The 21677-nt window shown below is 60.2% G+C and overlaps 1 protein-coding gene across 2 annotated transcripts; it reads left to right on the top strand.

The window, feature by feature from the left end:
• The first annotated feature begins 1336 nt into the window (after positions 1-1336).
• On the top strand, positions 1337-5866 carry MISP (mitotic spindle positioning). Of its 2 annotated transcripts, XM_045800264.2 has the most exons (4): positions 1337-3149; positions 3623-3750; positions 4145-4183; positions 4694-5866. In XM_045800264.2, the coding sequence occupies exons 1-4, from the start codon at positions 1466-1468 to the stop codon at positions 4781-4783; spliced, it is 1941 nt and encodes a 646-aa protein (XP_045656220.1). In that variant the 5' UTR covers positions 1337-1465; the 3' UTR covers positions 4784-5866. The 2 variants fall into 2 exon arrangements, with proteins under 2 accessions (XP_045656220.1, XP_045656221.1); XM_045800265.2 differs by lacking the exon at positions 4145-4183.
• The last annotated feature ends 15811 nt before the right edge of the window (positions 5867-21677 follow it).

The following is a 21677-nucleotide window of genomic DNA, read 5'->3' as shown; positions in this document are numbered from 1 at the left end:
TACGTGTGGTTTCGGTGTCTGATACATACCAAAGCTGACGTGACACGAGTTAGTTATAACCATGTTCTCGGGATGGATTTCATGGTGCTCGATGCCCCTTGTCCAGCTCAGGGAGGGGCTGCATTCTCCGTTTTAGAACTACAGCCTTTACAAGCAAGTTGGCGGAAAGACAGCCGATGTGCGTAGACAGAACTGGGGGATGGGCACAAGGACTAGGGCTGGGAACGCCGGCTTCTTTCCTCAGCTGCAAAAAGGCGACGCCTAACTTGGGTGCTGGGCCAGGCAGCAGATGATGCTCAGACGACAGGCTCCAAGGGCAGGGGTCATCTGGGGGGCTCCCTGGAGGAGGTGTCCTGTGGGCTGCCGCTAAGAAGCCTATAGAGGAGCAGAAATGAAGGTCCCCAGGCAGAGGGAGTTGTGGGAGGAGGAGGAGGAGGGTCGGGTTTGGGGTGGGGATGCCTGCGAACTTTGGGGGTTTGTGCGGAGGCCAGATTAAGGCCTTGAGAATTGCAGGAGAGGCCAGGAGCCAGCAGAGTGCGTGACCTTGGGGGACGGGGCTCCTGGAGCTGTGCTCAGCAAAACTCTAATGCTTGAAGGGGTGCGAGGCCCCCCTGGGGCCCTGGATTAGGGTGTGGCCCAGAGGCTTCGAGGCCTTCCTGGTCCAGCAGGACAAGGTCCAAGGTGTTCCCTAGCCTGTCGTAGCTTTATGAGACGGAGGCGGGGGACTGACTAGGATGGGACAAAATGTCCCTCTAGGCAGGTGGAAGGGAGGGAACCAGGACCTGGAGTCCCTGCCACCTGTCATCCCTCTCTGAGTCTCAGTTTCCCCACATGACATCTTTTGGTGAGGGGTAGGCCCGCTGATGAAAAAAATCACAGCAGGAAGGAACGTCAGAGTGTGCACCTTGGAAGAGAGGTGGCTGCGTGTGCTCGCGGGGGCCGGGGAGGTGGCCGGGGGTGGTTTTAGGTCTGGCCATGGTGAGCTGGGAGGGTGAGGGAAGTAGCAGGAGTGGGGCACCCGCAAACGTCAGACACTCAGGGGGCAGACTGGCGAGTCAGTACAGGAGTGGAATCCAGGTGTGGCTGGATCCAGGAGCTCAAACATCCCCAGCGGCAGGAACAAGCCTAGCTGGGAGAGGGTCCGATTATCCATGACAATTGCCAAGTCTCAGATCGGGCTTTCCGGTCCTCCGCAGGTTGGCTCACATGGCCATCCCTGAGCCAATCACAGAGGCCAGAAGGTAGAGTACTCTGATTGGCCAGGCCGGGTCATTTACCTGTCCCTGAACCAATCACAGAGGCCCTCTGGCCAGGACTTTGCCCTGGAAGGGACTGGAAATTGTGCCTCTCCCCAAGAGAGCTTCTGTCTGTTCTCTGACCCGTTGGCTCCTGTTCCCTCTTCCTTCCTCAGAGAGCCCGAGCGTCTCTGCTCCAGGGACCCGTGGGGAGCTGAGACCCCCAGGACATGGACCGAGTGACCAGATACCCCATCTCCAGCATCCCTCACTCGCCTCGCCTGGCTGGACTGGACCCCGATGGGGACGCCAGCTACACGTTTGAGGTGGTGGACGTGGGGCCGGCGGCCGGCAGCTGGGGCCAGGACAAGCCACAGGCGTGGTCCGCCGACCGAGAGGCCCGGCTGAATGCGTTCAGGACTGGGGCGTCCTATAGCCCACGCGCGTTCCCGGGCTGCTCATCCCCATGGACGCTCTGCCGGGAGGGTGACAGGGATGAGGAGGCGAAGGCCAGCCGCCTGGACACCTGGGACACCCAGCCTCAGCGGCCGCGGGACCTACAACAGGAACGCTGGGTGGTCATCCAGGGCCAGGCCCTCAAGAAGAGCGGCACAGTGGCCACGCTCCATGGCACCCCCGGCCACCCGGGCCCCAGGAGCCCCGGCCAACCTCAGTCCGGGCCCCTGGAGGAGAACGTGGTGGACCGGGAGCAGATCGACTTCCTGACAGCGAGGCAGCAGTTCCTGAGTCTGGAGCAGGCCAATGCGGGGGGCCCTCTGCACCCTCTGGCTCGGGGAGCCCCTGCCCGTGCCCCCCCCGGGGTCAGTCAGGCCCCCAAGGCCTCAGGTGGGCTGCTCCTGGCCAACGGGTGTGCTGTCCCACTGAAGCCCCGGGAGAAGGAGGTGCTCCTGCAAGAGAAGAGGGTCTGTGGCCTTCCGGCTGCATCTGGCGTCCAGGCTGCGGAGGACCCTGGCTCCCGGTCCCCAGTGGGGTCCCCGGAGCTCCCCAAGGAGACCCCCATCGAGCGGGAGATCCGGCTGGCCCAGGAGCGGGAAGCCGACCTGCGAGAGCAGAGGGGGCTGCGGCGGGTGGGCGGTCAGCAGGAGATGGTGGAGATACCCACCAGGCCGCTGTTGACCAGGGTGAGCCTGGTCTCCGCCCCGCGCCGGGACCGAGGGCGCCCGTCACTCTACGTGCAGCGGGACTTGGAGCAGGAGACGCAGCGGGAGGAGGACCACCGGCGGGAGGGCCTGCAGGCCACACCCAACGGGCTGTCCTGGGGGCCCCAGTCTGGGCTCAGGAGGGCCCTCAGCTCTGACTCCATCCTGGACCTGGCCTCCGACGCTGGGGCAGCTGACCCTGCTCCAGAGGTGAGGAAGGTGAACCGCATCCCGGCGGATGCCTACCAGCCGTACCTGCACCCCGGGAACCCCCGGCCGGAGTTCCCAGCCTTCCGCGCGCACGGCAAGCCCCGTGGTCTCTCTACAGATGGGGCCCAGGCTGCGGGCTCTCCAATGGCCGCAGGGTCTCAGAGGCTCCTCTTGGAGTCCTCTGGAAAACCCGCAGGCACGAAGCCGGAGTACTCAAGGCCCCCCCAGGGGCGCCCACAAGCCCACGGAGGTGTCATTCGATGGGAGTATTTCCACCTGAGTCCCCTGCGGTTCAGGGTCCCAGATGTGCCCCCGCAGGCTGAGGGCCCCCGCGTCCGAGGCTGGGAGGTGGGGGGGACCCTGGGATGGAGGCTGCAAAGGTCCCAGTCGTCGGAGCTGCTGGAGAGGGAGGTGGAGAGCGTCCTGCAGCGGGAGCGGGAGGTGGCCGAGGAGCGGCGGAATGCACTGTTCCAGGAGGTTTTCTCCCCGCCACCTGAGGAGGACGGCGGCAACGAGGGCTCCAGGGGCTCCTCCGCGGCCTCAGGTGAGGACTGGCAGGGGCAGTGGCGGCTTTGCTCTAGGCCCAGGGGCTGCAGTGGGGTGGGGGTGGGTGTCAGGAGGGGCTGAGTGTGGGAAGCATCTGGGGGATCCCGTCCTCTTCTCCCGTCGACTCTGCGCGCCCCTCTGTGTGTAGGTCCTGGAGAGAGACGTCAGCTTTGCCTCGGGGTTTTGCTCTATCCGTGTGGACTCTTGGACACGGTTTACAGATGCCGTGTCCTCTCGGTCATAGTGTCTGTGCTCGCCTGGCACGCCGGCCCATCCGTCCACCCAGTGTCTCCTGACCAGTTACTTTGGTCAATCTGATCGTTTCCCCAGCTAGCTGTCTGCTTTGTCTGTCTGTCCGATGGCCTGTTTCCTGACCTGGCTTCTGGGGAGAGACTCTGAGTCTCCCAGGCATTGCGGCTGCACGGGACCCCGGACCCTCCCTGATGCCCCTTCCGCCCCCTGTCCCCACAGGCATCATGGGCAACTACTCAGTGTCCGAGTCCTACTTCTTCAGCCCCACCCACCTGCACTCAGGCCTGGTGTGGACGGCTGAGGCCCCTGCCGAGTCTGCCCCTGGGCAGAGGAAGAAGGAGTTGCGGGTGAGTCTCGAGCCCTGCCTGCCCCCCCGAGGCCTGGCTGAGGTCGGGCACCCCCTTTAGGGCTGCAGAACAATTGAGGAGACTCAGGCGTGACCTGGGTTGAAGCCTGCCTCCCTCACTGCCCTGTGGGTGGCCGTGGGCTCAGTCTCCCCTGCGTGGGGCGTGCAGAGTGCATCAACTGAGTGTCTCTTCACGTCCGGGATTCTGCTGCCAGAGGCCACCTCCGCTTCAGGCCATCACTGAGGGGAGCTGCTGGGGGGAGTGCACGGTGCACAGCGCCGAGTTCGGGGCGATGGTGGGGCCCTCGGGGGGACCGTGCTGGCCCAGTGGGCTCTGGGGTGGAGCAGGGCGCAGGGCGCAGGGCGCAGGGCTGATGCGTGTCCCCTCCCTGCAGTACGCCAGCATCAACTCCTTGGACCACATCGACTCGGAGGTGAGCGTGCCGCTGGGGACGGGGCCCAGCCTTCCGCCCCGTGTGTGCCCTCTGCCCGGGACGTGGAGCCCCCAGAGCCTTTCTTCTGCGTGCGGGCACTTGTATCCTTCCTGTGTGCCTGGCGTGGGTTTCGCGGGCACCTGCTCTGGGGGCTGTGGGTACAGAACGTCGGCGAGCTGTGTCCTGTCTGTTCAGCGGACGGCAGAGGCTTGGGGTGGACCGGGCCCAGGACAAAGGCATTTTCTTTGAGAGAGAGATTCATGTGCGATGGCCACTTTGGTACATTTTGGAGTACGTTTTGAACTGGGTCCAAAATGTCAGCCACTTGACCTGCTGTGGGTCTCAGCATGAGCTGGCACATTCCTTGGCACTGTTACCGGCTAGAGGGTCTGAAATAGAGGAGGGGAGTGGGCCTGCTTTGCCTCTGTTCTGGATCCCTCCTACAAGCCGGCAGTGGGGGAAGATGCGGGGGTAGGGATCCCAATGGGGACTCCGTGCCTCCTCTTACAGGTCCTGGAAGCCACGCGGGTGACCCACCACAAGAATGCCATGGCGAGGCGCTGGGAAGCGGGTATCTACACCAGTGAGAGCCAGGACTGAGCCTGGGGATGGGCACCCTCGCCCCCGCCCTGCCCTGTGGGAGCTGCTGAGACCGTCCCCAGACCCCTGCCCCTCAGGACATAGGTCCCTGTTGAAGTCCACCACCGGACAGCCACAGATCACATGCCACTAGTCTCGAGGGTGGACGTGTTTTCAGACAGCGGGTTTTCTTTTCTGTTTTTATCTTCCCCGAGAAATTGTTCTGCTTTCTGTGTCTAAAGCTGGGATGAAATGGGACCTCTGTCAACTCTGCTTCTAAACTTTGCCGAACACCCTTGGGTCCCACATAGGAGGAGACCAGGTCCCCCCGGCAGATGTGATTGTTCCTGCTAGTCCGAGGGTGGTGGGGCTGCTTAGGAGGGAGGCACGGGTCCTGGCTCCTTGAGGAGCCGCAGGTCTGAGGGGGGAGCACCCAATTTGAGGGTCTCTGTGCCACCCACCCCTGAGCCCCACCGCCGTGGCACGTCCGGCAGAACTCTGACGTTCTGGGGCCCTGTGGGGCGGCCCCGCACCTGGGGGAGAAAACGGCCCAGTTTCGGGGCTGCAAGGGGCAGTCTGCTCCATCTGCAAACTGCCTGACTGTGCCTACTGGGAGGTAACGCCCGAGTGGGTGGCCGGCCTGTCCCGCCCGCCCCGGCCGCAGCGCTTGTTGAGTGGGTGAGGCTGCCGGTCCCCTGCGTGGCCCGCCCCACAGCATCAGGCACGGCGTGATTACGCGCGGCCCCGTATGAGGCTCCCGGTGTCAGGAAGGTGGAAGGCTCACACCCAGGATACAGATCACTCTGGGCAAGGCTGTGGCGCTGGACCCCAGTCCTAGCTCTGCTGCTGCCCTCCGGGTGGCCTCGGGGCTCCCCGGAGCGCCTGTGCCTCGGTTTCCCTTCCACATGCAGGGAGAGTGATGGGACCCGCCTCCTGGCGCTCAGACCCGCTCTCACTCCGTGCCTCAGCCTCCAGGCCCCTCCCACTGCCCTCTCTGCAGCTGCTACAGGGAGAACCAAACAGCTATTTCCAGAAATCCGACTTGAAGACCTCCTACGCGGGCTCGGGAGGCGGGCGAGGCCCTGAAATAGCTGGGCGGGGGCAGCACTGTGGGGGCCCCAAGGGCAGGGCTGGTGGGGGGGCTGCCTCAGGGCACAACAGAGACAGACTGAGGGAGGAGGCAGGGCCTGAGTCTCAGAGTGGAGGCAAGATCTGTGTCCACCAGATGCCCCAGTCTGAGGGAGGAGACGAGGTCAGTGTCCACCAGAGGCCCCAGTCTGAGGGAGGAGACGAGGTCTGTGTCCACCAGAGGCCCCAGTCTGAGGGAGGAGACGAGGTCTGTGTCCACCAGAGGCTCCAGTCTGAGGGAGGAGATGAGGTCTGTGTCCACCAGAGCCCCAAGTCTGAGGAGACGAGGTCTGTGTCCACCAGAGCCCCAAGACTGAGGGAGGAGACAAGGTCTGTGTCCACCAGAGGCCCCAGTCTGAGGAGACGAGGTCTGTGTCCACCAGAGCCCCAAGACTGAGGGAGGAGACAAGGTCTGTGTCCACCAGAGGCCCCAGTCTGATGGAGGAGACAAGGTCTGTGTCCACCAGATGCCCCAGTCTGAGGGAGGAGACAAGGTCTGTGTCCCCCAGAGCCCCAGTCTGATGGAGGAGACAAGGTCTGTGTCCACCAGAGGCCCCAGTCTGAGGGCGGAGACGAGGTCTGTGTCCACCAGAGTCCCGAGTCTGAGGGAGGAGGCGAGGTCTGTGTCCACCAGAGGCCCCAGTCTGAGGGAGGAGATGAGGTCTGTGTCCACCAGAGGCCCCAGTCTGAGAGAAAAGGCAAGGTCTGTATCCACCAGAGCCCCAGTCTGATGGAGGAGACAAGGTCTGTGTCCCCCAGAGCCCCAGTCTGAGGGAGGAGACGAGGTCAGTGTCCACCAGAGCCCCAGTCTGATGGAGGAGACAAGGTCTGTGTCCCCCAGAGCCCCAGTCTGAGGGAGGAGACGAGGTCAGTGTCCACCAGAGGCCCCAGTCTGAGGAGACGAGGTCTGTGTCCACCTGATGCCCCAGTCTGATGGAGGAGACAAGGTCTGTGTCCACCAGAGGCCCCAGTCCGAGGGAGGAGACGAGGTCTGTGTCCACCAGAGTCCCAAGTCTGAGGGAGGTGACGAGGTCTGTGTCCACCAGAGGCCCCAGTCTGAGGGAGGAGACAAGGTCAGTGTCCACCAGAGGCCCCAGTCTGAGGGAGGTGACGAGGTCTGTGTCCACCTGATGCCCCAGTCTGAGGGAGGAGACGAGGTCAGTGTCCACCAGAGCCCCAGTCTGAGGGAGGAGACGAGGTCAGTGTCCACCAGAGGCCCCAGTCTGAGGGAGGAGACGAGGTCAGTGTCCACCAGAGCCCCAGTCTGAGGGAGGAGACGAGGTCAGTGTCCACCTGATGCCCCAGTCTGAGGGAGGAGACGAGGTCAGTGTCCACCAGAGCCCCAGTCTGAGGGAGGAGACGAGGTCAGTGTCCACCAGAGGCCCCAGTCTGAGGGAGGAGACGAGGTCAGTGTCCACCAGAGGCCCCGGTCCGAGGGAGAACACTAGGTCTGTGTCCACCAGAGGCCCCAGTCCGAGGGAGGAGACGAGGTCTGTGTCCACCAGAGGCCCCAGTCTGAGGGGGAGACAAGGTCTGTGTCCACAGGGAAAGCCTGCACCTTGCAGAGTGCCTCTCACTGGTCAAAGTCAGCTTTCTCTGGGATGCCTGCAATTCTCTCCTGGTTCCAAGAACCAGATGTGGGCGCCACCCACCCTCAGTAGGGCAGTGTCCATGTGACCCAGGGATTCCACTTCTGGGTCTGTCCTCAGGAGATTGGAATCAGGTCTCGGAGGGATAGTTGCACACCGTGTTCACAGTAGCATGAGTCACAGCAGCCTAAAGGGGGAAAGTACCCCAGGTGTCCCATATGCAGGTGAAGGATACAGTGCTGTCCATCCACACGCTGGAACTCGACCCAGCCTTAGGAAGGGACCAAGAACACGTTTCACAATGTGGAGGGACCCTGAGGACACCAGGCTCAGCGAGAGCAGCCAGACCCAGAAGGACACATCCCGCAGGACCCCACTCCCAGGAGGTCCCCAGAGGAGTCCCGTCCATACAGACAGAGAGGAGCTGGTGGGACCCAGGGCTGGGGCAGGGGGTGGGGAGTCCGTGCTTCATGGGGACAGAGTCTCCGTGTGGAGAGACGGAACGTTCTGGAGACAGAGGGTGGGGGTGGCTGCAGGACGGGGTGAGTGTGCTTCATGCCGCGGGGCTGTGTGCTTAGAAATGGTTGAGATGGTGAATTTCGTTATGTGTATTTACCAAGATTTTTAAAAACGAAAGAAAAAGTGTTCAATCTCTTAAAAGTATAGGAAGGCCCTTGGGAACCACCCAGAGGAGCCTATAATTTACTAGCTTAAAAAAATTAGAAGTACCCAAAACATGCAGCGTCCTCTGGAATTATGGATCACGCAGGTAGCGGTGAGGCCAGCAGAGTGACGGGTGGGATGTCCTGTGTCTGTGATTCTCTGCCGGTGATTCCTTTAACCGGGCCGTGGCCTCAAGATAGGGAGGGAATCCTGTCCTCCTGTCAGGCCTCCGCGTCCCAAAAGGTCCGTGCTGAGGGGGCTCCAGGAGGATCCCAGAGGAGGAAGGGCTGGAAGGAGGAGTGACCTCAGAGCAGGCTCTGGGGGGAGGCGGGAGTGGGGCTGACTCCGGTGCTCGCACCTCTGAGACCCCGTGTCTATGGGTCCCTGTGCCCCACATTCTTCCGCGCAAGGGGACGGATGTTCTTTCCCATGTATCACGATCCAGGAAGGGAGGAGCGTTCTCTCAGGCCCTTAGAGAGGCTGAAATAGGACCAAGTTCCCCGCGTGGCTCCCCCCGCCTCCAGTCTGCTAGTGGCCTTGGAGTGCGCTCCTGCTTAGCTCACTCCTGCAGGCCCGTGTGGAGGAGGAAGGCCCAGGAGTCAGGCTGCACTCTCCACGCCAGTGGTCACGCATGGCTGCGGACTCAGCACAGAGGGGGCTGCAGAGATGGCAGGCCCCCTGCCCCACGGGTCTGGAAGGTCTGGAAGGGCACCAGCACGTAGTAAAATCGGGCCTTTCATCTGAGGTCACTGGCAGGGGGCCTGCTCCCCACTCTGCAAAGGTGGCTGCTGTCATGGGTTAAATAGGGCCCCCCAAATTCACGTCCACCCCAAACCTCAGCATGTGACCTGCCATGGAAGCCTTTGTGGGTGTGACTCATAGCATTAAGTGAGCTCACGCTGAGTGGGCCGCCAGGAGCCGGGGGTTTCTGCTCCTCTGCGTGCTGATCTGCGACGCATGCCAGTCCCTGGGGCTTCCAGTGCCTGCAGGACATCCCGCCATGGAGCAAGCATGCGACCGGGGCGTTGGATCGCCATGGTGGACGGATCTGGGTGTGTACGGTGCCTGCTGCTCCCGGGCATCTCTCTGGGCTTGGAGCTTTGCTGTGTGTTTCCCGGGATGGCTCACAACACCAGAAAGCTGTCCTTGGATGGTTCTGGAAGCCACAGGGCCACAGTCGGTCCCGCAGGGCTGTGTGCCCCACATTTCCCTGTACCGCCAATCGGGACTCGTGGGGGCACGGAGGGTGCAGTGGGATAACCGGGAAAACGCCCCTGCCTCAAGGCCCTTCATCACATCCGCAAAGACACTTTTTCTAAATCAAGTAATTTGCAGTTTCCTGAGGCTGGGGTCTAACATCTTTGGGGCCGGTCGTCAGCCCGTGACTGTGTGCATGTGAAAGGCCCCCACCAACCAAGCTGTGTGAGAACAGTCAGCGTCCAAATCTCCACAGGATTCTTGCACACCCACAAAATGAACGTTCCCAGTGATAAGAAAACCTTGCATCTCTAGAGCCTGAAATATTGGTGGGTCTTCTCATCAGTGACCTCTCAGCTTTGGTGAAGGTCAGGACCTCATTTAATCTCATTGACACTCCCTGAGGCATTAGGTAACTCACAAAGGGTCCCACAACTGGTCAGTGGGGGCTGGGGTTAGTACTGAAGCTGGATTTGGCAGCCGCCAAAGGGTCTTTCAATCACAAGAAAAACAGACTGAAGCAAACGCAACTCACGGGCTTTGACAAAACGAGAATTGAGAGGTTTGTATACCTAAAAAGTCAGAGTAGGACTTCAGGCTCAACTGGTTCTATGACCCAAACTGGGTATTTGGGTTTCCCTTCACTGCTGAGAGCCCTGGGTTCAAGTCCCAGCTCTGCCTGGAATCCCTGAATGATCGTAGATAAGGTGCATCTCTTCTCTCAGCCTGGGGTGGGGACAGTGACACATCTGGAGGGCGACCAGGCATGGGGCATACAGTCAATGCTGAAAAATGTTGGCTCTCGGCTCTTGTTGCTATTGACCAAATAATAAATGAATCCCCACCAGACAACCAGAGACTTACACACAACTTCCTGGTTTGAGGCTGAGAGAGCAAATGCACACTGCCACCAGAGGGCGGCAAAACATAACAGATGCGGCAGCAGGTCTTCTCCCCCCACCCCCACCCCCCCAGAAGCCGGTTTACGGCTTCTTCAAGTTCCTGCTCCTGTAATTGGCAGACATTTTCCCAGAGCCCCCTGAGGGGCCAGAGACGGGTAAAGGTGGTCCCAGTCCCACAAAATGCCCCAGGTCGGTGGAGATATCAAAGAGGTGAGTGGTGGTGGACAGAGCCTTACCAAGCTGCATTAGAGAAAAACACGCCCTTTATACATGTTTCTCTGTATGTAAAAATCTTCGAATGGATTTTGTTTTTAAGAACATTGAAGTAGTTAAAAAAATGTTGAAAAATGGAAAAGTAGGTGTATTGAAACAGCATTTTATATCTATATATCTATATCTATCTCTCTATCCATCTATAGAGATTTTTTAATTTAAGCTCCAAGCAGAATTTATAATTTTGTTAGCGGTCGTGCCTCTGTGCCCTGTTTCCTGCGCCGCCTTCCTGCTTGGGGTCCGCTGAGCCCCTCCGACGAGAGCTCATGTGGCAGAGCCTCTGGCAGCTGCAGAGGGTTCCAGGGGCTCATTGGACAGATCTGTGGGGAGTCAGAGGGAGGCAAAGTGGGGCAGGGAGACGGGGGTGGGGGCTTCCAGCGGCCGCCCAACCAGCCCTCCCCCACTTTCCCCGCTAGCCCTCCCATCTTCCCCCCCCGCCCCCACCTTCCTCCCTCACCCTCTTCTCTCTCCCCACCCCGCCGTCCCTCCATCTCCCCTTCCTCTCCCCCACCTCCCCCGCCTTCTCTCCCCCTCTGCCGTCCCTCCATCTCACCCATCTCCAAACCCCACCTCCATCCACCATCTCCCCCCCATCTCCTCCCCCCACCTCCCCCTTACCTCCCCACCCCTCCGGGACCAGTGCAGTCCCCTCCCTCCTCGCCTCCCGGCGCCACCCGCGGTCTGTTCTCCCCGCTGCCGCCAGAGGGCGCCGGTGAGCACGGCTTCGGGCAAGTCCGTGCTCTGCCTGCAGCCCTTCAGGACTCCGGGTAAAGTCCCTCCGGGTAAAGGCCCCAATCCTCTCCCGGGACCCTGCGGGACTTGCTCTCTCTTTCTCCCCCTCATTCATTCCGCTCCAATCAACACAGGCCTCCGGGTTACTCCTCCAACAAGGCAGGTACGGTCCAGCCCAGGGCCTTTGCATGTGCTGTGCCCTCCGCCTGTACACTCTTCCCCAAATACCCCTTCAACTTGTTCCCGCAACCTGTTCAAGTCTCTGCTCGGTTTCCCCTCATCACATAGTAGCTGCTCAGTAAATTCTGGTTGAATAAATGAGCGCCTGTGCGGCAGGCTCTCCTCTCACAAAGACCCCCAGTCCCAGAGAGAGGCTCCTGCAGGACCCAGGTCGGGTTGGCCTGTGGAGGGACTGCTGGGTTTGCTCTCACGCTGCCACCAGAGGCCAGGCCCCTCTTAGGGCACGGGGCTCCCTGAGCCCTGACCTCATGAGCTGAAATGAAGCCACCTAGTGGGGCGCCAGCCCAGGCCCGCACACAGTGGGTGCTAAATAAATGTTAGCAATGGAGGAGGGGGGTCCCTTGGGCAGTCCCATCTCTGGGCTCCGCACGTGGAGAAGGGGTGCAGGGGTCCTTGGGGCTGCCGTCTGCCTGGCCTCTGTCTCCCTCCCTGTGTTTATAGCCGGCTCTCAGCCCTGAAACTGGGGGCTGGGGGGCCGGTCCCTGACCCCCCAACCCTGCATGCATCCAGGGCCACGCGGCTGGAGCCTGGAGTCTGCAGCTGCCGCGTGGGAGAAGCTGCTGGACCTCTCTGCGTCCCTCATCGGGAAGCTGGGGGCAGTCATGCTGCAGTAGAGGTCTGTGTCGAGCAATCACAACAGTGACAGCAGCAGCCCCCTCGCATAGGGCTCACCGGCCCCCTGCGTAGCCGCTGGCAGGTGCCTGGCGGTCCGATGCTCTTGGCAGTCACCTTCATTGTCCCTGCTTTTAAAACTTGTGGCAAAATTCACATAATGTAACACTAACCACGAACCATCTTAAAGGGTACAGATTAGGGGTTTCTCAGACATTCACAAGGTGGTGCAGACATGACCTCTATCAACTTCCAGAACATTCTAGCCCCCAAAAGAAACCCTGTCCCCATTATCAGTCACCCCCCATCCTCCTCCTCAGCCCCAGGTAATACGTATTTGCTGTCTCTATGAATTTGCTTATTTTAGGGATCTCAGATAAATGGGATCACACATCACATGGCCACCTGAGTTTTTGGCCCATTTTCTTAAATTAGGTTGTTTGAATTTTGTCATTGATTTGTGAGTGTTCTTTACATATTCTAGACCCTAGTCCTTTGTATTTTCTCCTAGTCTGTGCTTTGCCTTCTGACTTTCCTAATGGTTTATTTGAACAAACCAAGTTGTTTAAAGTGAAATATTACATGTTTTAATTAGAAATAAATTTTACAGGCAAGGAAGCTCACGTATGAGTCATGGGGAGCTAGTCTGCCAACCGCGGCTTCAGGTTTTCCACGCGGAGGGCAGAGGGAAAGAGCTTGGCTTCATCCACCGATAGAGACAAAGGCGGCCAGAAGCAACCTTCCTGACCCGTCCGGGGTCACCTGGGGCAGCAGCCCTAGCTCTGTGCTCCTGCCCCTGGTGTGAGTAGATGTCTGCCAGGGATGTTTCTGGAGGAGCCAGCCCTTGGCCCTCAGTGGGCTGCTCCTGAGCAGAGCCTCAGGTTTGGCATGAAGCGCTCCATTTGAAGTTACAAAACCTCATTTCCTGCCAAGTCGAATGGAAAAGGCTGGGGACGGGGAGGCCACTGTTTATGTCTCGTCCACTCCGGCTGGTCAGTCATTGGTGTAACCACATGGAGTGGAATGCGAGCGTGGCCACCCACGGGGTCCCAGAGGGCGTGTGGCATGGGGCCTGAGCTGGGTCCTCTCAGCTCTTCCCGTGGGGACCGTCACTGCCCAGCCTTTCTGGGCATTAAATGCACGGGGTCTCGTGATCCTGCTTCCAGGTGTGTACACCAAAGAACTAAAAATAGCTGTTCACGAAAACCTGTACCTGGCTGTCCACAGCAGCCCAAGAGGCGGAAACAAACCAATGTCTGTCAACAGACAAATGTGTCCACCACGCACGGGCACGTCCCTTGGCCGCGAGCAGGAGCGAGGCGCCCACACGCGCTGCCCTGGAGACGGACCCTGAGCCCCCGACGCTCAGGGAGGGAACCAGACACGGAAGGCCCCACGGCGTGTGAGTCCACGTGTGTGACACGTCCAGAACAGGCTCCTCCACGGACGGGAAGGGGGCTCGCGGGGGCTGGGGGCTGGGGGGGAGACGGGTAGTGACGGCTGATGGGGACGGAGTTTCCTTTTGGGGAGACGGAATGTGCTGGAAGTAGACAGCGGTGGGGTTGCACTTAATGCCACTGGATTGTACACTTGAAAATGGTGAATTCTATGTTATGTAAATTTTACCTCAATTAAAAAATGTTTTTAACGTTTGTGGTTTTTCTGGTCCCTCCACGGTCTGCAGACATGGAGGCCCCCCGCTAGACCTGGCCTGGTCTCCAGCAGATGTGTCCCTGGGCCCAGCGAGGCACTGCTCACTCTCCTCTCTCTCTCTCTCTCTCCCCGTGCCTGTGCCCTTTCTCCCGTCCAGGTGCGGCTGACCCCCAGGCAGGTGTGCACGCTGGCAGCGGCCCCTTTGACCGGTTTTCATGGGAATGTGCTCCCAGGGAAACCGTGACTACAACCCGCTGACTGTGGAGTTGGGCCTTGAAAACGTATCTTAGAATAAATTTGCCCACACATGTGGCTCGACCAAGTGTCCAGAAAGGCACCAGATGCGAAGTGTCCCGGCCAGGCCAGTCCCAGGGCCTCCGTCCAGAACCGGCACCCGACTTCCCTCACAGATCCTTCCAGAGCACATTGCCCAGGGTGAGCCAGGAGCAGTTTTGATCCCCCTGACTCACGTTCCAGCTGTGGCCCTGCCTGATTCTGGCTCTGCAGCCTTGGAGCCCTGCTCCAGCCGGGTCACCCCCTTTCCTGCCCCCTGGACGCTGGCGCCCGAGCCCCCACCCACATATGGCAGTCGGTGATGGTGGACGGGGAAACCGAGGAGCTCACAGAGCCAGCGCACAGCTGGGGCCCAGGCCGCCTGTTGGGGTGAAGCCATGTCCCCGGTTGTTTGGTTTTCAAGGACAGAAGGTATGCATGTACGTAAGAAAATGAATTGAGGGCACAGAAGACAGAAAGTCTGTCGGAGCTTGCCTTAGGCCCCCGAACCCCGGCCTGGGCTCTCCGAGGGGCAGTGGCCACGCTGGTTCCCGCCGGGAAGGACCCACCTCAGCACAGCAGGGGCAGCGGCTGGCTGGGCAGCAGAGCCAGGGGCCCAGGGTCTCCCGGCCACGATCGGCCAGAGGTGGCCACGGCGCACCTGGCTCTCGAAGCACCCCTCGCTGCCGGCCTGGCCAGAGGCTGCGAGAGGACACGGGGCTCCTGCAGGCACTTCCCGCCGTGCCTGTCGATGCCAGCCTGCCCCGGGTCTCGTGGCCTCAGCAACCCTGTAGCTGCCATCCGCGGGGTGTGGGGGGAGGCACGTCCCTCTGTGGTGGGGGCCCCAACCTGCCTGGACCCCTCTCCCCCTCAGAGAAGGCCTCTCGTCCCTCTGGTACCCAGGGGAAACTCAAACCCGAAGGGAAAGTGTGTTCTCTCAGGGCCTCAGTTTGTCTGCCTGGGAAATGGGCCTGAGCAGTGGTCCTAACTCAGGGGAGAGAAAGGGGTCTCGTGGAGCTGGGGAAACCAAGTCCCCACTTGCTCCCACCCACAAAGGCCAGAGCGTCTGACCAAGAAAACCAACACTCTGGTTATTGTTACAACTCTGTTAGAGGAAAGTCTTGCCACGGGCTCGGGTGTTTATGGACCCTTTTAGGAGGCAGACGGCACACGTCCCCCAAGTGGGGAGATGGCCAGTGGGACACAGACCTCATGGGGCCAGGGCTGGGGGCTTAGGTCGGTCGCGCCTTCCAGGGAATGACCACGCACCAGCTTTGAGGGCCAATAGTACGAGGAACCCGTCAGAAGAAAGGGCAGGGTGGCAAGGGGCTCACAGGTAAAGGCAGGGAGGGGTGGGAGCGTGCGGGCAGAGGCCACGGAAGCGCCCACACACTTGTCCCGAGGGCGGGGGTGGCCCTCCCGGCACCCGGACAGGTCCCGTGCCATGCCGGGCACAGTCGGTCGCCTAGGAGCCAGGCGGCCCCAACCACACCCAGAGCCTGGAAAGTGCCACAGGTGGCAGCTAGCATGGGGCTGCCTTGCCCCAAGCTTGGGGACCCTCCCGCCCGCCCCACAGCCTGCCTCTCACGCAGCCCTATTTATAACAGGAGCCATGGAAAATTCTCCAGGCTCCTCTGAGCCGCTCTCATCAATAAGTCATTGGCAGGACGCTTCACTCCTCCCCAGGGAGCAGCCAGGGGCCACCGCGCCCTGCACGGGCCCTGTTGGGATGTGAGACGCGCCAGTGGGGCCGCCCTCAGAAGATCAAATGTGGGGCTCCCAGGTGACCCCGAAATTCCCCTCCCGGTGAAAGTGAAGAACGGAACTGAAAACCTAGATCCACACGCGTGTTCACAGCGGCACGACTCGCGGACGGGAAGGGGACTCGTGGGGGCCGGGGGCTAGGGGAGGAGGGACGGGGTGCTTTTGGGGTGACAGATGTTCTGAAGTTAATAGTAGTGATGGCTGCCCAACGGTGACTACACTGGAGACCATTGGATTGGACTATTTATTTTTTTCTGCATAATTTAAAGTATATCTCAGTTGATGGAATTTGGGACTCTTCATCTCAGGGTTGTGAGTTTAAGCCCCGCGTTGGGTGTAGAGATTACTTAAAGATAAAATCTTTTTTCTAAAAAAGTAGATCTTTGGAGCACCTGGGCAGGTCAGTAGGCCAAGCGTTTGCCTTCAGCTCAGGTCATGATCCAGGGTCCTGGGATCGAGTCCCAAGTCGGGCTCCCTCCTCAGCGGGGGTCGGGGGGGGTGTGTGTGTGTCTGCTTCTCTCTCTCCCTCTGCATCTCCCCCTGCTGGTTCTCTCACTCTCTCCCCCAAATAAATAAATAAATCTTTTAAAAAATAAAATAAATAAAAATAAAAATAATATCTTTACTAGTTTTTATACAAATTAATTTATACAACATAAAAGGGCATGATAAAAAAATGTCTGTTTGGACACATGAAGAAATGCTGCACGTCACTCAGCTCAGGGAAACACAATCAAGACCACACTGAGATCCCACCTCACACCCGTCAGAACGGCCAAAATCAGCAAGTCGGGAAACGATGGATGTGGGCGAGGATGTGGAGAAAGGGGGACCTCCTACCCAGTTGGCGGGAACGCGAGCTGGCGCAGCCTCTCTGGAGAACGGTGTGGAGGGTCCTCAGGACGTTAGCAGTAGAGCGACCCTATGACCCAGCAACTGCACTACTGGGGGTTTACCCCAAAGATATGGATACAGTGACCCGAAGGGGCACGTGCACCCCATGTTCACAGCAGCGATGTCCACAGTAGCCACACGGTGGAAGGAGCCGAGATGCCCACCGACACAGGAATGGACAAAGATGATGTGGTCCATATATACAATGGGATAGTCCTCAGCCACCAGGAAGGATGGATACCCACCACTTACATCCACATGGATGGGACTAGAGGGGATTATGCTGAGTGAAGAAAGTCAAGCAGAGAAAGACAATTATCATATGACTTCACTCATAAGTGGAACATAAGAAACAAAACAGGATCATAGGGGAAGAGAGGAAAAAATAAAGCAAGACAAAATCACAGAGGAAGAAAAACCATAAGAAACTCTTTTTTTTTTTGAGTTTTTATTTATTTATCTGTCAGAGAGAGAGAGACAGAGAGCACAAGCGGGGGGAGAGGCAGGGGCAGAGGAGAAGCAGACTCCTCACTGAGCAGGGAGCCCGATGTGGGGCTCGATCCCAGGACCCTGAGATCAGGACCTGAACTGAAGGCAGATGCTTCAGGGACTGAGCCCCCCAGGCGCCCCCACCATAAGAGACTCTTAATCATAGGAAACAAACTGAGGGTTTCAGAGGGAATGGGGAATGGGGGGCTAGGGTAACTGGGTGATGGGCACTAAGGAGGGCACGGGATGGAATGAGCCCCGGGTGTTACATAAGACTGATGAATCACTGACCTCTACCTCGGAAACCAATGATACACTATGTGTTAATTAATTGAATTTTAATTAAATAAAACTAAATTTTAAAAAAATGTTTCAACTCACCGTTTCACACGAGGCCCTCAATCCTCCTCTCCAGGAGCAAACACGTTTGGCTCCACACAGTCCCCAGCGTGGTTGAGGTGCGACTGGCAGGTAAGAGCCAATGTCTTCAAGGTGCAGACTACCACGTCTGATCTCTGTGTATCGTGGGGACGGGTCAGCACGGTCAAGCTAGTGAGCCACACGTCACGCGGGTACCTTGCATGCTGCGAGAGCAGTTCGCGAAGGTCGGGCGCAGAGTGCTGTGCCCGAGGTCCCCGGAAGCCATGCCCTTGGGGCTGAGGGCTTGCACCCTCCGATGGAAGTGTCTCGGGAGACCACCCTCTCGTCCCTGGTCCTCGCAGGCCGAGGGGCAAGTGAGGTCTTGGACTGTCTCCGTCGGACTCAGCTCTCAGAGCAAACGCCCTCCACGCCCGTCCACGGTGCCACAGATCATAGGATTTCTTTCTTCTTCTTCTTCTTCCTCTTCTTTTTAAATGACTTCATTTATTTATTTGACAGAGAGTGAGAGCGCACAAGCAGGGGGGAGGGGCAGCGGCAGAGGGAGAAGCAGGGTCCCCACCATGCAGGGAGCCCGACCGGGGGACTCCATCCCAGGACCCCGGGATCATGACCTGAGCTGAAGGCAGAGCCACCAGGGCGTCCCTAGACAAAGTAACCTCCACAGCCCATATGGGGCTCGAGCTCACAACCCCGCGATGGTGAGTCGCACGCCCCCGGACGGAGCGGCTGGCCAGGCGCCCCCAGACATTATTGTTTGAGCAGCTCAGGGTCACAGAAACCGTGAGTGGAAGTTGCAGCGCGTCCTCTCCCGTCTCCCTCACACTGGTCTCCCTCCATCGTCAGGGGGATCGGCCTGGTACCTGGTACGTTTGTGACAGCTGACGGACCGACACTGGGACATTATTACCGACAGGCCGCAGGTGACACCGGGGCTGTCGGTGCCACACACCCTGTGGGTTTGGACGAATGTCACGGACCCTGACCCACCATCACAGTGTGGCACCGAGTCGTTCCCGGCCCAACCGACCCTCCGTGCTTGGCCCCATCAGCCTCCCCCACCCCGGCCACCACAGACCCTTTTACCGCCTCCGCCGTTCTGCCTTTTCCAGAACGTCCTAGACTTGGAACCACGGGGTGTGTGGCCTTCTCAGGCCGGCCACCCTCACTTAGGGACGTGCTGCTGAGCGTCCTCCGTGTCTGCCTGGCTCGGTGGCTCGCGTCCAGTGCTCGCCCGCTGAAGGGCATCTCGCTTGCTCCCGGAGATGAACGAAGCTGATATAAACACGTGTGGGTTTGTGCGTGGACGTCACTCACCTGTTCAGAGCTCCGGCCACTCACTGAATTCTGAATCCACGCCACCAGGGCACGTCCCACGGCCCCCTGCTCCTGCTGTGCCTGGACTGAACCGGCTGGAAGTCAGGGTCGCACAGCTGTTGCTTGGAATCCCACCACCTCTGAGGAGCGAGTGGCTGACTCTGACCCGCAGCCTCAGTTTCCCCAGCTGCAATGAAGCCTGGAGGGGAGCGTCAAAAAGGCTGCCTGGGCTCCTGCAGGCCTGACAGGGAGGGGACACCCCAGCACCGCCCTCCCTTCTCTCCCTTCCCTCCTTCCCCTCCCCTCCCCTCTCCCTTCCTCCTCCCCTCCCTCCTTCCCTCTCCCTTCCCCTCCCCCCTTCCATCTCCCTTCCCCCTCCCCCCTCCTCCCCTCTCCCTTCCCTCTCTCTCCTCCCTCATTCCTTCCCCTCCCTAGCCCTGCCCTCCCCCTGCTCTCCATCCCCCCCCCCCCACTCAGGGCCAGAAAATGCTGGAAAGAAGCCACCAGGGGCAACTGCAGAGGAGCAGTTATGGCCCCTGTTTCCTTGTTTCCCGGGACACAAACCTATGACCCAGGATAGGCCCCACTGCACAGCCTGACGGGTTTTTCCAGCCCATGGAGTCCAAGGTGGTAACTCACCGTGGGGCTGCCCCAACTTGTCCAACTTTCCCAATTTCCCTCCCGGGCACCAGGCTCTCAAGTAATGAAGGTACAGCATGTGGTCTAACACGTGCAGGGACGCCCCGACTCTGCCCCAGCCAGAGGCCCACAGCCAGGGTCAGCCGCGGCATCCGCGGCAGGGGCAGCCGGTCACTGGTGGGAAGGACAGTGAGACGGTGAGCCCGGTGCTCCACCGTCAGCTCAGGCAGCGAGAGTCGCCCCGTCCCTGGTGGACACTCGGAGTCGGGTGTGCCAACAGCACGAGCGCGTGACCGGTCACGGCAGCCGCAGGGGTGCAGACACCCCAGGGCCCACCCGACGCTGGACGACGCGCGTGCGTGTCCACCCACGCGCAGGAGCGACCCTCGACCGCGGACAGGAGCAAGGACGGACCCCGAGGCCCGACGCTCGGGGAGGGAACCAGACACAGACGGCCCCACGGCGTGTGAGTCCACGTGTGTGACACGTCCAGAACAGCCTCCTCCACGGACGGGAAGGGGGCTCGCGGGGGCGGGGGGCTGGGGGAGTGGGGAGTGACGGCTGATGCGGACGGGGTTGCTTTTGCGGAGATGGAACGTTCCGGAGCTAGACAGAGGCGTGGGTTGCACGACCCAGTCAAGGTACCGCATGCCACTGGATTGCTCACTTAAAATGGTTAATTCTACGTTATGCGAACTCCCCCCAACTCAGGGAAACACAGGAAGCCTGCCGGAGCACCTTTCCTCCTCGATTGGGCCATGCTGATGGTCCCTCGCCGGGGGGACCGCCGGGGTGCAGCCCTGGGCCGGGCTGATGGAGGGGCCACAGGCTCGGACAGAGGCCCTGTTCTCCAGTTTCCCAAGAACAAGCTCATCTCAACAAGCCTCACTGAGTTTTGCGGGCTTGCGTGGAGCCCTGACGGTGTTACCTGCCCGGAGGGGGTCAGGGTCACGCGGCCCAGGCTTCCGCACCTGCGCTGTCCGACAGCAGCACCCCGAGGTCAAGAGTCCCCCGCGGACCTGGCCCCTGAAATCCGAACTCTGCAAGGGGCGACCACATCCCTATCTTAGAGACACCGTCAGGGTCCGGGAGGTAAAACAGCTCCCACCGTCGCTGCCCCTCCACGGGACCCCTCCTGGAACCCGCCCTCTTGGGACCCGCCCCAGGACCCCTCTCTGTGGCACCCCTCCCCAGGACCCCCGCCCGCAACCCCTCCGCTGGAAGCCCCCCACGGGACCCCCCCTTCTGCAGGACCTCTCCCCAGAACCCTCCCCCCGTGGGAACCCCCCTTGCATGGGACCCCTCCCCGGGCAGTCCCTGTCTCTCTGAGGGGTGCGCTTACCCTGTGCTCGGCCCTGGGACGCTCAGTGACAGGCGTTGGAGGCTGCTGGGCTCGGCGGCACCCGCCGGGGACCTCAGGACGGCGTGTAGAGGGCACGACGGGGTCGCTCATGCCAGGCAGGGATGCCAGCAGCCGAGGGCACCGCGGCCGAGAACACGCAGACTGATAAGCAGCCAGGCTGGAAAGGCCCAAGACTGATCCAATCCCTTCAAAAGGGGAGGCTTTGCCGCACACTGTCAGACTCTCCACGCAGACCCCTCCCCATCCGACCGCATCCGAGAAGCCTCTGCCCACCAGCCTTGGAGCAGAGCAGACACAGCTGACCCGGTCCGACCCGGCCACCCTCGCCCGCGCACTGGTGGAAGGACTTTGTGTCTGGTTCGCCCCCTTCCTCCCCTTGTGCCATCCTGTCTGTTGTGCGACTTTGTCTGGTGCTGTGCCCTGTGTGAAATGCGTCACAAAATGTCCCTGAGTTTGGAATCCTCAAGCTGCTCAACCATGACGTTGACCTCGGGGCGCCTGGGTGAACCTGGGGCGCCTGGGTGGCTCAGCTGGTGAAGCGTCTGCTTCCCCTCAGGTCATGATCCCAGGGTCCTGGGTTCCAGCCCTGCGTCGGGCTCCCTGCTCAGCGCGGAGCCAGCTTCTCCCTCTGCTGCTCCCCCTGCCTGTGCTCTCTCTCTGTGTCAAATAAATAAAATCTTTAAGAAAAAAACGATGACGTTAACCTTGCTTTACGAGTGAATAAAGTGGACATTGTGGGAAGACACAACTGGTGTGTGTGCGAGATGCTCAGGGAGCGAGTCCAGCACCTGCCTCAGTTTCCTCGCCAG

The sequence above is a fragment of the Ursus americanus genome, chromosome 14 (assembly GCF_024610735.1).
Source record: "Ursus americanus isolate L20-20 chromosome 14, mUrsAme1.1.p, whole genome shotgun sequence".
Classification (NCBI taxonomy): domain Eukaryota; kingdom Metazoa; phylum Chordata; class Mammalia; order Carnivora; family Ursidae; genus Ursus; species Ursus americanus.
The sequence above is the reverse complement of the archived record's forward strand: the minus strand, read 5'-3'. Positions and strand labels throughout refer to the sequence as shown.